The sequence below is a fragment of the Anomaloglossus baeobatrachus genome, chromosome 1 (genome assembly GCF_048569485.1).
Source record: "Anomaloglossus baeobatrachus isolate aAnoBae1 chromosome 1, aAnoBae1.hap1, whole genome shotgun sequence".
NCBI classification, from domain to species: Eukaryota; Metazoa; Chordata; class Amphibia; order Anura; family Aromobatidae; genus Anomaloglossus; species Anomaloglossus baeobatrachus.
The window spans coordinates 766,968,819-766,983,981 of NC_134353.1; the positions used below are offsets into that span (position 1 = coordinate 766,968,819).

Below are 15,163 nucleotides of genomic sequence, written 5' to 3' on the forward strand. Positions count from 1 at the left end.
CCTGGCTTGCCCAGGGCGACACATATATATACAGTAAATATACACTTCATCATGGATGGTCTAGGCCAGAGTCCATCTCCTCCATCAGATGGGGGGACACACATTTTTTTTTTTTAACAGGCTGCCCCGACGGCATCAGTCTCTCTTTCACCGGTAGCGGCTTAATGTGCAGCTTCAGAGCACTCAGGATAGCGCTTTGCGCTCTTTTTCTTCAGTTCCATAGACACTCAGCTCCCAGCCATGTCCTATTGCCTTTGTTACCATGATCTATAACTTGTTCTTCTCAGGCATCTTTCTTGCCGCCCATCTTGAACGGTTGTGCAGAGAACGACTCTGCTCGCAGCATCACTTGAAGAAGGTGCAGAAGCCGGGTCGTGATTGCTCCACACTCCTTTGTCAGAGAGAGACAGTGCTTGTAGACCACTTTGGGAGGGGTGTATACCAGGATGGGCCATATAAACCAGGATGGGGACATATACCAGGATGGGGCCATATATACCAGGATATAGGCATGATGGGGATCATACACCAGGAAGGGGCCATGATGGGGGACATATACCATGATTGGGTCATGATGGGGATATATATAGCAGGATAGGGGACTTATTTACCAGGATGGGGGACATTAGTACAGAATGGGGGACACTACTACATGTCGCGGGCGGAGGGGCCGCGCTCGCTACGCTCGGGTCCGGGGATGCTGCTGCTCGGTGGCTCGAACGGTGGGCCGGACCCGGGGACTCGAGCAGCGCTGTTGGTGACGGGGATCCCGGGAGCGATGGCAGGGAGCAGCTAGGATGTTGGGTCCCCCTCCGTGGGTAGAGGTTGGTGATCCCGGGGCCAGGTGGTGGTACGGAGAGGCAGGGTAGCTGGGGTGCAGGGTTGCGGAGGCAGCACGGCGCGGTGCCGGATGGCACTGTTGTACTCACTCAGGCACAGATTCACAGAGTCTCTGGTAATCCAAACGGCTGGATGGACGGGTCCTGCAGTCGGCTGCAGTGTCTTTGCTCTCCCCGGACAGGTTGATGGTGGCTGTCTTTCCCTGCACCACTGTCGAATGTATTGACTCCGATGGTTTCCTAACGGTAGTCCGCTCCCCGGCGTGTATGTACCGAAGGAGCCCGTTTTGCCCGCAGGCGATGACCCTTGGATCTCTAGCCTATGGCGGTGGCTTTTTATCCTCACTGTGTGGACGGTTGCCTTCTGTCGGGTCTTGGGTGTGAGGGAACCCCGGAGGTCCCGGTCACTATCTGATTTGACCGTTGTCGGCGGCTCCTAGCCTGGTCGGGGTCTGATGGCCCTGCCTTTGTGCTTGGTGCAGATCTGCTCCTCGGCTCGGTACCGGCGGGCCACCGCCCGTCCACGGTCCTACGGTTCTGCTGACCTGCGCCAACTCCTGCAGATGGCCACCACCGTCTGCTGACCTTGCTGACAGTGCCTGGGCTCCGACCCAGACACTAGCAGTTTCTCCTCTCACTTTCAACTTCACTCCAAACTCGACTACTTCACTTCACTCACTAACTGAACTTACTGCTTTTTCCCGCCTCCAGGCCTGTGAACTCCTCGGTGGGTGGGGCCAACCGCCTGGCTCCGCCCCACCTGGTGTGGACATCAGACCCTGGAGGAGGCAACAAGGATTTTGTTTGACTGTTGTTGACTATCCAGGGGAGGGGGTGTGTGTGATGTTGTGTTTGTGACTACCTGGCTAGTCCAGGGCGTCACACTACACAATGAAGGGGGGTGCAACTTGTACATCTTTATATGATTAGAATGCTACAATGGCCCATACATCTGATGAACATACATGAGGGGGCAGGCTCAAACTCTGCACCGGGGCCCATCAGACTCTAGTTACACCACTGGCCACAGACCACTGCCATGGCGGATATAATGCAAATGGATTAACCCAGCTCTAATAATTATAGGTGCTTATCTATGACCAGCCATTGTCAATTGTCATGGATATAATGCAAATAAAAGAAGATGGTGGGGGAGGATATAACTGATTGGATCTGCTGCGCCCTCCATTACAGTAGAGCGGTGCTCATAATGACAGCCGTGCTGGAGAGGGAAGAGCCAGAAAGGTCACGCCCCCACAGAAGGAGTGCGCCGCCCCGCTCTGCGGCTTCTGCTCCATAGAGCTGCGCTGGACTTATCACGTGACATCACTGGGCCTGCCCAATAGGGAGGGGATACGCTCTGTAGATATGAATGACTGCAGTGCTCAGTTCAGTGTCGTTGTGCCGGCTTGTTGTTCCCGGTCCTTCTCCCGTCCCCGGTCCTCCCCCTATACCCGGACATGGTTGTCATGGGAGCCCCCAAAGTCATATTTATCCCTGGAAACCAGGCGGAGCAGAGTGACTGCAAGTCCCTGGCGTCCATTATGTTACCCATCCACAGTCCGTCCAGCCCGGAGTCCGTCAGCGGGGATATCCCTCCGAGGAAACGGCAGCGGCTGACACATCTGACGCCGGAGGAGAAGGCGCTGAGGAGGTGCGGGAGCTGGGCTATGGCTGCAGTGTGTGTGTACTGTGTATAGTGTATGTACCATGGGGATATAGTGAGTATACTGTATAAAATGTGCGTACTGTGAGAATATAGTGTGTATGTTGTGTGTATACTGTATATAGTGTGTGTATACTAGGAGGATATAGTGTGTATATATGGGGATAGTGTATATACTATATATAGGGTGTATACTATGAAGATATACTGTATATAGGGTGTATACTATGAGGATATACTGTATTTAGGGTGTATACTATGAGGATATACTGTATTTAGGGTGTATACTATGAAGATATACTGTATATAGGGTGTATACTATGAGGATATAGGGTGTATACTATGAAGATATACTGTATATAGGGTGTATACTATGAGAATATACTGTGTATACTATGAGAATGTAGTGTATATAGTGTATACTATGAGGATATAGTGTATATACTATGAAGATATACTGTATATAGGGTGTATACTATGAGGATATACTGTATATAGGGTGTATACTATGAGGATATAGTGTGTGTACTATGAAGATATACTGTATATAGGGTGTATACTATGAGAATATACTGTGTATACTATGAGAATGTAGTGTATATAGTGTATACTATGAGGATATAGTGTATATACTATGAAGATATACTGTATATAGGGTGTATACTATGAGGATATACTGTATATAGGGTGTATACTATGAGGATATAGTGTATATACTATGAAGATATACTGTATATAGGGTGTATACTATGAGGATATACTGTACATAGGGTGTATACTATGAGGATATAGTGTGTATACTATGAAGATATACTGTACATAGGGTGTATACTATGAGGATATAGTGTGTATACTATGAAGATATACTGTATATAGGGTGTATACTATGAGGACATACTGTATATAGGGTGTATGCTATGAGGCTATAGTGTGTATACTATGAGAATATACTGGATATAGGGTGTATACTATGAAGATATACTGTATATAGGGTGTATACTATGAGGATATAGTGTGTATACTATGAAGATATACTGTATATAGGGTGTATATTATGAGGATATAGTGTGTATACTATGAAGATATACTGTATATAGGGTGTATACTATGAGGCTATAGTGAGTATACTATGAGGATATACTGTATATAGGGTGTATGCTATGAGGCTATAGTGTATAATGTGTACATACTGTGCGTATACAGTGTATATAGTGCTCCTTGAAGTCTCCTGTCCTTGTCCCCCAGAGCTGCTCTCTCCCTCCTGTCACCCCACACATGGTGACTGCAGCCACAGCCGGATCCAAGCCATGATGTGTCCTGGTTGTGATTAGAGGTGACATCTTTGTGACAGATTAGCTGTCCAGCAGGGTAGGGGTTAACCATTTGTTTTGTGGTTCTGATCTTGTTACATTGTAATTGTACATTGGTCACTTTTCCTGTTTGTGCCCCGGGCAGTGTGGTGATGATCTGCCCCGGGCAGTGTGGTGATGATCTGCCCCGGGCAGTGTGGTGATGATCTGCCCCGGGCAGTGTGGTGATGATCTGCCCCGGGCAGTGTGGTGATGATCTGCCCCGGGCAGTGTGGTGATGATCTGCCCCGGGCAGTGTGGTGATGATCTGCCCCGGGCAGTGTGATGATGATCTGCCCCGGGCAGTGTGATGATGATCTGCCCCGGGCAGTGTGATGATGATCTGCCCCGGGCAGTGTGATGATGATCTGCCCCGGGCAGTGTGATGATGATCTGCCCCGGGCAGTGTGGTGATGATCTGCCCCGGGCAGTGTGGTGATGATCTGCCCCGGGCAGTGTGGTGATGATCTGCCCCGGGCAGTGTGGTGATGATCTGCCCCGGGCAGTGTGGTGATGATCTGCCCCGGGCAGTGTGGTGATGATCTGCCCCGGGCAGTGTGATGATGATCTGCCCCGGGCAGTGTGATGATGATCTGCCCCGGGCAGTGTGGTGATGATCTGCCCCGGGCAGTGTGGTGATGATCTGCCCCGGGCAGTGTGGTGATGATCTGCCCCGGGCAGTGTGGTGATGATCTGCCCCGGGCAGGGTGATGATGATCTCCTGGGCAGTGTGTGCTCCTCTCCTCTGGGGGCCGCTGACATTCCAGTGTGTGGTCTGTGGGAGGCTGTGAGCGGATCTTGCCTGCGTGGCATGTAGGGGAGCTGGCTGGCTTGACGTCACTGACAGCCATGAATAAATATCTGTAGATTTACTGACTTTAAGCCAATTATCTCTTCCTGGAACGTTTCCCTTGCGCAATCTGTGCGATTTCTTCACTGTATCCGGGCCACAGTGCTGCGGGCTGTGCTATACATAATACATTTCTTCATTTCTGTCCCATTGAGCAGAAAGCTGACACATCGGGGCATTTTCTACTGTCTCCAGTTTAATGTCCCACTCCCTCCTGATTGTCATGTCCGCCCTGTCATTTGCAGAAGTTTAATTTGTTTTTTTCCCAGTGTAATTACTAAATATAGGCCAGCTTTCTACAAGTATCTGCTCGCAGATTGTGTGCCGTGCCTAAATGCCCTGTGATACCCTCATTGCTTTGTCAGTTACTTTTCTTTAATCCCCTGAAGACGAAAATAAAACTGCCAGCGTGGAGGCCGGCGGCTCATCTCCGGGGCCCAGAATAGCCCGGCGTAGCTGGCAGCTCACAAGAATGAGGAAATGGAGAAAGATTGGCCAGCCATTCCCCACCCTGCATGTATCCTGGCTGTTCCTTATGATCAGGGCTGTAATCACTCACATCATGCCCAGCCATCCTGTATATTTTCATTCTTGGTGTACTTTCCTAGGATTTCCTGTCCCTTGAGTTGCTGATTGAATGTATTCTTTAAAGCTAGCAATGGCTGTTAATGTTCCTGGCATTTATCACGTGGCTCTTAAGGGCACGTTACATGCTACGATATATCAAACGATATGTCGTCAGGGTCACGTCGGTAGTGATGCACATCCGGCATCGTTTGACATATTGTAGCGTGTGACCGCTACGAGCGAGTGTGATCGTGCAAAATTACTCACCTTATCGTTGATCTTTGACATGTCGCTCATTTTCTAAAAATCGAACGTCCTTCTGTGCTCCGGTTGTTCATTGTTCCCGAGGCAGCAAACATCGCTCCGTGTGACACCCCGGGAACGATGAACTGCAGCTTACCTGCTTCCCGCCGGCAATGCAGAAGGAAGGAGGTGGGCGGGATGTTTACGTCCCACTCAGCTCCGCCCCTCTGCTTCTATTGGCCGGCCGCTGTGTGACGGCGCTGTGACGCCGAACGTCCCTCCCCCTTCAGGAAGTGGATGTTCGCCGCCCACAGCAAGGTCGTTTGGAAGGTAAGTACGTGTGACGGGGGGTTACGAGTTTGTGCGACACGGGCAGCAAATTGCCCGTGCCGCACAAACGATAGGGGCGGGTGCGATCGCAAATACAATCGCACGAGAAATTGCAGCGTGTAAAGCAGGCTTTAGTTTCATTGATTCGTATGAGGATGGTGACTCTGGGGTCTTCATTGATTCGTAGGAGGATACGAGAATGATGACTCTTTGGGGTCTTCATTGATTCATACGAGGGTGGTGACTCTTTGGGGTCTTCATTGATTTATACGAGGGTGGTGACTCTTTGGGGTCTTCATTGATTTATACGAGGGTGGTGACTCTTTGGGGTCTTCATTGATTTATACGAGGGTGGTGACTCTTTGGGGTCTTCATTGATTTATACGAGGGTGGTGACTCTTTGGGGTCTTCATTGATTCGTATGAAGATGGTGACTCTTTTGGGGCTTCCGTTTAGTTTGATATAGTTGGTTTTTCCCATGGTTGAAAAGAAGAAATATAAATCATATTTTTTGTGGTTGACTCTCACCAAACCTCCATTGTTTGTCCAACAGGAGCTTGAACTTGTCTATTACTTTATCAAATAACCATACTCCTATCTACTGCTCATAGACAATAGTAGCATCAATACTCAACTTTGTCGGTGACTTTACTGCATCCCTTGCTGAAGGTTGGTTAAAAAACAAACTGTGCTTTACTCACCCTTCCCTGGTAAACACCTGAGTCTACAATGCTGCTCCTGATGCCTGTGACTGTCTGCAGCGCTGATGTTGCATCAACCGAACTGTAGCAAATAATTGAGATCAGCAGCTCATGCCATCAACCAGTGCAGAGTTATTGGCTGCAGTGATGTTGACATAATGTCAGCGCTGCAGACAGTCATAGGCATCAAGAGCAGCAGCTTAGGCTCGTCAGTGAACCCAGGGAAGGTAAGCACATCACTTTTTTTTTTTTTTAGACAAACTGCAGCTGGGAAAAAGGGGTTTTACAAAACTGGACACCCCTCTGCGGTTCATTTATGGCCGCCGATCAGTAACATGCTTACTGAGCGGGGGTTTAATAGCTTTACATAGGCCGACTTTGGCTTCAGATGGGCACTGAACGATCTGTATTAGTTGACTCACTGCACATAGGCTGACGCTGATTTCGTGATGAACCCTCATTGATGATAATCGTTCAGTGTAAATATATGGACCCTGAGAGATATATATGGAGGGTGTCAGCAGTAAAGCATCTTAGAATAAGACTTCTTCGCTAGAGACTCTTTGAACCCAATGGTGGAAACCAGATGAACCCTCCATTAGTCAGGGACATCTGTGAGAAGCTATTATGGTCCATCTAGTAATGTACCTTGCACCTCTTATAACAGAGCAGAAATGCTGGCATGAAAGCAGCCTGACATCCAAGTCCACATTAGTCATATTGACGTCGTATGTAATGTTCCACCTTAAATTTCTCAACATTGAAATTGCAACACTAGGAAGGTAAAGTTATGCAATTATGAAAATCTCAGGCTGGATAGACATGGTAATGATATGCACATGATGACAAAATGGAAACAAAAACTCCTTGATTTATTCAGTATCTAATATGAGGGCCATACACAGAAATATCCACATTGTTAGGCTATGTGCCCACGGGACTCTATCCGCGGATATATCGGCAGGTTTCCCGCAGCTGAGCCCCCGGAATCCGTAGCTATCCATAGCTGCGGGATTCCAGCGAAATAGCTGCGGTAAACCTGCGGACATTCATGCGACTTACCTGCGGAAGTCCCGGCCTCTATCTCCATAGTGGAGGGCCGGGATTTCCGCAGGAATAATTGACATGCAGTTATGTGCAGCTGCGGGACATCCACAGCATATTCCGCAGCCGCACATACTGCAGCATGGACACAGACCCTCCCCATGTCCCATAGGCTATCATGGGGAGTGTCTGTACTTGCTAAAACCTGCGGATTTATCTAGAAAATCCAGATAAATCCGCAGGTTTTTCGCGGCAAAATCCGCGGGTACAGAGTCCCGTGGGCACATGGCCTTAAGGTTACTAATAGTTGTCTTGGGAAGTGTTCTACCTGCCTAAATGCACTGGAGCTCGGAAATAATCAAAGTCCGCTGCTGGCAGCTCCCTTTAACGCTTATTCTTGCTACTAAATAAATCAAGCTGTTTTGAAAATATTGTTTCTATTTTTGTATCATTTGCATATCATTACCATGTCCATCCATCCAGTGATTTCCATAATTGTGTGTCTTTTCTTTCTTGGAATTTCAATGTAAGCATTGAGGAGTGTATAAAGAAGCAAACAGAGAGTAGTGTTTCCTATAAGGGAATGAATAGTTTTTGCCTGATCAACTGCTTTTAGTCATTTATTTTAAAGCTGGATGACAAGCCATATGGCTGCTGTTGGGGTGCGTGCCCACGATCAGTGTTGGCAGCATTTTGGACTCAGCATGCTTCAGCTACATCCAAAACGCTGCGTTGTGCAGTACAAGCAAAGTGGATGATATTTCTAGAAATCCTGTGCCCCCTGTGCTTGTTTTTTCCGCAGCAAACACTGACCTGTGGTGCATCTTTTCAGAACGCAGCATGTCATTCGTTTGCTGCGGATTCGCAACGCATGCTCCTCCATAGGGAGAACACAAGCGAGAGACCACAGCACCTGAACCCTGATCGTGGGTACAAGTTGCTGCAGTCTCCTGCGTTCTGCAGCAGAGGAGACTTGCGGCCCCGCAGGTCAGGACCCGCTGCACCCAGAACGCAGTAAGTCCTGATCGTGGGCCCATACCCTTACAGTTCTTCTCACGTTTGTGCTTGGTTTTTCCATAGACCTGATTGTAATCTGCACAGCTACTCCGCACTGGCAGGGGGATATATACAATACACCAGTGATAAAGATTATATAAAAATACAATGTTTCCAGAGGTGTGTGATCTCTTCCAGCTGTGTACAGCATTGCATCAGGAACTCGTACTTGATCCTTTCTGGGTTTATGCCATCTGTTTTTCTCTTACTCAGCAGTATCATTAAGCTGATGCAATACTCTGTAATTTCCATTACACATGAAGGTACATGCTCCTGCTATGTCTCTGGGATTACACATTATGTGCTGGAATTGTGGCCCCTCATTGTAGCCTGCTAGATATTCCCCAGTTAGCTGTAATTACAGATTAGACCTGTAAACCATATGTAAACCTACTCACCGCAGCACTGCTATGCTTGTGTTCATTGCTTCTCATTGTGTGAATACTCCGCTCCTTATCACAGACTTTAATATATCTGTATTTTTATAGGAAATTAAAGAACAGAGTAGCAGCTCAGACAGCACGTGACAGAAAAAAGGCCAGAATGAGCGAACTGGAGCAGCAAGTGTTGGATCTGGAGATGGAGGTAATGTATAATGCATTTCTGGTTTGTCTTTAAAGGGCTTTTCAGAAAATTCCTGGCTGCCTTAAGAAAGAAAATAATGCTTTACTCACCCTCCCCGGGTCCAACGGTGAATCTCCACTGCTGCTGCCGGTGACTGGTTTTGTCCTCCGCACTGACGTCACATTGACAGGGTTGGCAGCAGCGCAGCTTGTGCTGTCTTCACAGGCAGAGACACCAAGTTCACGGATTGGCTGCAGCGCTGTTGTCGTTTTGTCACCGCTGAAGACAATATCAGACACCCCAAGAGCAGCATCTCATATTCGGGGCTGTCCAAGGGAGGGCGAGCAAAGAATAGCTTGTTTTGTTAAAAAGAACAAACCATAAGGAACTTTCTGCTTTTTAAGAACTTGCCACCATCTATAAGGCTGCTTTCACACATCAGTTTTTTGCCATCAGGCACAATCCGGCAAAAACATGAAAAAACGAATCTGGCGTCTGTTGCGCAGGTTCCGTTTTTCTCCCCATAGACTTTCATTAGCGCCGGATTATGCCGGATGGCCTTGCCGTCGCCGTACGGCTTGTCTTATAATGGAAGCCTATGGACGCCGGATCCGGCGTAATGCAGCAAAAAACGGATCCAGCCGCCGGATCCGTTTTTTGGAACTGAGCATGCTCAGTATCACACCGGATCTGTCAAAAAACCCAAGGAACTGATGGAAAAAACTGATGCAACTGATCTGTTTTTTCGCCGGATCCGTCGCATCAGTTTTTTTGCTGGATCGTGCCTTATGCCAAAAAACTGATGTGTGAAAGCAGCCTTTAAGGAGATACTACTGAATAACAGATACATTAACTCTTCAATTGTGTTGATATGTGGTTTATTTACTGTGCATTTGTATGTAGGTAACTAAGCCACCTTCCCCCATATTTGGTCAAATACCCCTGTTTGGTATGTTAATGTGCTATCCTCCCCTGCCTGCAGCCATCCTATAGAGAATATGTCGGATTTCTCCTCCTGTTCTTGCCCTTTTTGTTTAAATGTGATATTATCTTGCCATCCACATATTAAGGCTTTGTACAAGTCATATGTCTAGAGGACCTCACTGTACCTCCCCTCCGTATGTGAATCGTACAGTATAGAATTCACTTTCTCCATTACTCACCTTTCTTACTGAGCAATTCTTCCTCCTTCAACCATTGCCTGTAGGAGATAACTCTGTAATATGGGGCATTATAGGTAATATGTAGCCATCAGAATCTGGTGTGTTCCCATACATCCTCTGTGCACGTGTTCATGGGGCCTTGACTTCAGAATTACTCGTGTATACTGGGCTAAAAATATATGTATATTTATTTTTTTTGTAGAACGAGAAACTCCTGATCGAAAATAAGCACTTACGAGAAAAGTCGCATGGCTTGTTATCTGAAAACCAAGAACTACGAGAAAGATTGGGCCTTGAAGCCCTGGAGGTGAAAGAGGAAGAAGTTGAGGTGATTATCTAGACCATGAGTCGGAGCCTGCATTTTCCCATGTCTGTTGGGGAAGTTTAGATGACGGACACACAGCCGTATCTGATTCCTTTGCCCTTATGAAAATAATTCCTCCAGCAGAAATGCTTTTAATAAGAAAGCTGCTGGATTTAGATAAATCTTCAGCCCTTGGTGTGCTGCTAGGAGATTGGCCTGCTCCCCGCAGTGTATGTGAAACCGGTAGAGCTGGCTGTAGCTTAGGCCCTAATCTGCAGAAGGCAAGGAACATGTTCACACGTCAGTCTCACTTACAAGGTATTGTGCAAAGGTGGAGCTCTAAAATGAAGTACAGCTTTTATGGTTTATCATTTGAGAACAGCCCCCAGGCAATCATCTGCTTTATTTGCTCTCCCTCCTTTGTCACACAAGCTGTAAGTCTAGATTCCTCACGCTTCCTTGAATTTGCAGGAAGTGGCCTTCTTTGTACATGAGGTTATTCCAGTCACCAGGTCCAGGCATTCATTAGTTTTGCATACAATACAAGGTTTGAGGAAGGAGTTTTCCATAAAAGACATGCAAGATTTCATAACACACGTCAAAGCAGAAACCTAGGTATAGGTCAGGTTTTTCCTTTCTTCATTCTGTAAGATCACAATCCAAAACTAGAGGCACAAAGTTTTGTTTTTTTTAATCCACTTTGTGGTTTCTTAAGATTTTAAAATACTATTTTGCCAAGGGAAACGTAGGATATTACCAGTGTCCTATCCATTTTGCTGCATGAAGTAATTTTGTGCCTAAAATGTGTCTTCTCTTCCGTAGGTTCTGACACAGTCCAGAGAAGATGAGGTCAGGCCGGTGACCGGGTCCGCTGAGTCCGCAGCACTCAGACTATGTGCCCCTCTGCAGCAGGAGCAGGCCCAGATGTCTCCGAACTTGACCATGTCTACATGGATTCTGACAGCGCTGATTCTTCAGACTGTGAGGTGAGCACCCAAGGATTCATTTCTAAAATATACTGTCCCTTTCATAAATGCCTTCATTATTAATAATGTCATGGTATTTATAAAATGACCAGATCAAGATAATGCAGTAGGGGCAGATGCCCTCTAAATAGACCCTTAAAGGGGTTGCCCGGTCTAAATCCACAAGTCTGCAGTCACGCTATGTATCACTTTATGTGACTGCAGACTTGTGACTCCTCACCTGACACTGTGAGGATTCTCCGGTGTCAGTGCTTGGAACAGCGATCACATGGTCGCAAGTATGCGATATGGATATTCGCAGACAGAATCCGACTAGACTGTTTCTGTTCTCGCTTATTACACTTGAATTGAGCGCACCGAAAACAGTCTACTCAGACTCTGTCCAGGAGTATACATATCACATACTTTCAGTCACATGACCGCCGTTCCTGGTGCTGACCCTGGAGAATCCTCAAAGCGCGCAGTTGTGAGGATTCACAAGTCTGCAGTCACATACAGTGACACGTAGAGTGACTGCAGAATTGTGGATATAGATTGGACAACCCCTTTAAGTCTTTACCACATTTGTCTCCTTTTGACACATATTTTGCCAACACATTTTTCACAGATTTTGCCAACACATTTTTCACAACAGATACCCTTTGTAAGTTATGCAAATGCCGCAGGCTTATTATAGGATTTAACATATAGGGAATTAAATTGACGTCCTCCTTTTGAGGTCAGTTGCACATTCACTTTATATAATTTTCGCATATTTTGACCTTTCCATTTTCCTGATTAATAATTAATTTGACCGCATTTCCCCTTTGTATCATGGCCACTGTTTGCTATATGTGGCTATATAGCTTTCACAATTGTCATGGGACTTTGATTGCATTAGCAGCCCCCGACCTTGCCATGATCCAACTGATCTGCTTTTGCTAACTGGTTCTTTTGGTGGAAGAGTACACATGGGTTATCAATCAAGAACAAACAGACTGCTAAATCAATAAAAGGATTAAAACAATAAACCATTTAGAAGGTCACAATATTCGCTACTGAACAATTGAATGACCTTTTTAAAGTGCTAGAAAATGCATTATATTGAAGCAGCGCCAAATAAAACATGAGAATGTTCTTCATAGATCCAGATCTTTCTCTATTTGTTCTGTTGAGAACACCTATGATAATTGTGAACAATTAAGTCATTGTCTTGGAAGTTGGCGAGTTCAAGTAATCCACATTGATCAAAGTTTTAATACTTTTATCATTTTTAGATTCAATTGTTAATTATTGAATTTTTTTTTTTCAGTCTGATATCTTGCTGGGCTTATTGGAAAGCCTGGACTCAGACATGTTGCTCACCTATGAAGAAAACATGTCTTGGAACCAGCAAGAAATTAAAGAAGTCGAATCAGATTCCATATCCTCCGCCCCATCTTCTCCTTTGGGGACCTCATCAGTCAAGTTGGAGGCCATTAATGAACTCATCAAGTTTGATCATGTCTACACAAAACCTGTCTGCTCAGAGCAAGACTCCGAGCTAGGAATTGAGACCAGCATTGTTATTAAAACGGAAGAAGCATCTTTAAATCCTTCCTGTATTGCCCCTATCAGTGTGAAGCAGGAATCCCAAGAAGATGAAGTCCCACCTGTGGTTGACACACAGAGCTTTTTGATCTCTGCTGAACAGGTTGTGGAGAAAACAGCAAGCCTTCTGGAGACGGGCAGTGACTCTGGGTATGAGGGATGTACATCACCCTTTAGTGATATGTCCTCTCCTTTGGACTCTGATCAGACGTGGGAGGACTCTTTTACCACCGAACTTTTCCCTCAGCTTCTCAATGTTCACATGCACCAGTCCTGTTCTCCCTCCCCTCTTGGTGACCCCACTCTTTTCTGGAACCCCAGTCCAGACTTTAATGATGAATCCTTCTAAATGTCTTTCTATATTCTCCATCTGCCACAAACGGACTATTATTTATCGCCATATCTAAGCTTTTATTTTTATGATAAAGATTATATTACTAAAGTATTGTAAGGTCAAAATTCTAAAAGCCACAGGTATGTGCCATCCAACCGCTAATGATCTGGGCTTACGTTTCTCGGAAAACCCATTCTAACCTCTCGCCATAATGTGCGTTCCCAGCAAATTCATGAAAATGTGTAATAGTTAGACTTTGCGCGGCCAGTGTTTGCGGCAGAGGGTTTATTGATGGATGGCCACTAATGATGGGCCAGAACGACGGATGGAGAACCGAACGGCCCAATCATTGGCTTCCATTATACTCGTCACTCGAGTTGACCATTCCAAGCGTCTGACCTGCTCAACTCGAGTAACGAGCACCTTAGCATTTTAGTGCACGCCCATCACTAATGGCCACTTCTGGTTTGACTTTTCCACTGGCAACACTAGTTGTAATACAAGAACAACCTGCTACAAAGTTTGAGGGTTTATCAGAATATCTAAGTCACATATCTTCTGTGAAAAGTACAGCACTTTCTGTTCTGTCTGTGCTTCCTGATTAGCAGCTTGATAGGGTATCCAAAACCCAACGTTAGTTTCCTCTTCTGAGTTAGGCCTGCTGACATATTTGTCATCCAGAGAATTCCGGATAATGTTCAAATATCACATTATTATTATTACAGCCCTACAAGGGGAACAATATAAAACCTCAGACCTAACAACCAGCGCCCGTCTAACCTGTCAGCATGGGCTGCGACTGAACGGAGAAACATTTTGGGTGGAATTTAAAAATGTATACATTTCATACAGGTATAATATCCATACAAGGAACGTCCATTTCACTTTTGACCCAACATCCCAAAACTTTTTTTTATGAAGTTTTTATTTTATTTGTCTTTTACTTTGTACGACTTATTCTTTGTATATAGATTAGTCCTGCAATAGGGGTAGTAAGCTTTTTAATGAAAGTCAGCAATTTAAAGAAGTTCAGTTGCCCCTTCCCAGCTCCAATCTATATTTTGTGAAATTTACTGTGTAAATGAATCCATCGACTTTATACCTCCCCGTCCCTCTGCTCATTTTAGATTTAAGTTGCTTCCTCCATTTTAATATTTAAAAATATATTAAAGAAAACCGAATACTTATTGTGTTTTTGTCTTTTACACTCTTTTCACGGGGACTTTTCTTTTTTCGGCTTTTCAATTTTTTGAGTTTTAACAACATTAACATGAAAACCGAACATTCCACACCAAAGAAAATGTTATTAATGGAATGTAAAGAAAAGGAATGAGGAAGAGGGTTAAAAAAGAAAAAAAAAACACAGCTTATTGAAATCAACACTTCAGGAGATCACATCAACCACAAAATTCTTTTTTTAAGCATTATTTTCTGTTAACCAGATCGCCAGATAATTCCCCTCACTGAATTCCCCTCCCCTCACTCACAACATGTCCATTGGCGATGAAAGGCCTTGAGACGATTGTTATGGGGACTTTTTTTTTTAATAATTATGATTGTGTTCCTTTGCTATAACAGAAATGGTGATTTAGGTTAAA

The 15,163-nt window shown here is 45.5% G+C and overlaps 1 protein-coding gene across 1 annotated transcript; it reads left to right on the top strand.

Moving 5' to 3' along the window:
- The first annotated feature begins 2,193 nt into the window (after positions 1-2,193).
- Positions 2,194-14,752, top strand: XBP1 (X-box binding protein 1). The gene is given in 6 exon segments (XM_075324337.1): positions 2,194-2,493; positions 9,134-9,230; positions 10,575-10,700; positions 11,499-11,552; positions 11,555-11,662; positions 12,954-14,752. Coding segments are annotated over 6 exon segments (1,206 nt in total). The 5' UTR covers positions 2,194-2,299; the 3' UTR covers positions 13,581-14,752.
- The last annotated feature ends 411 nt before the right edge of the window (positions 14,753-15,163 follow it).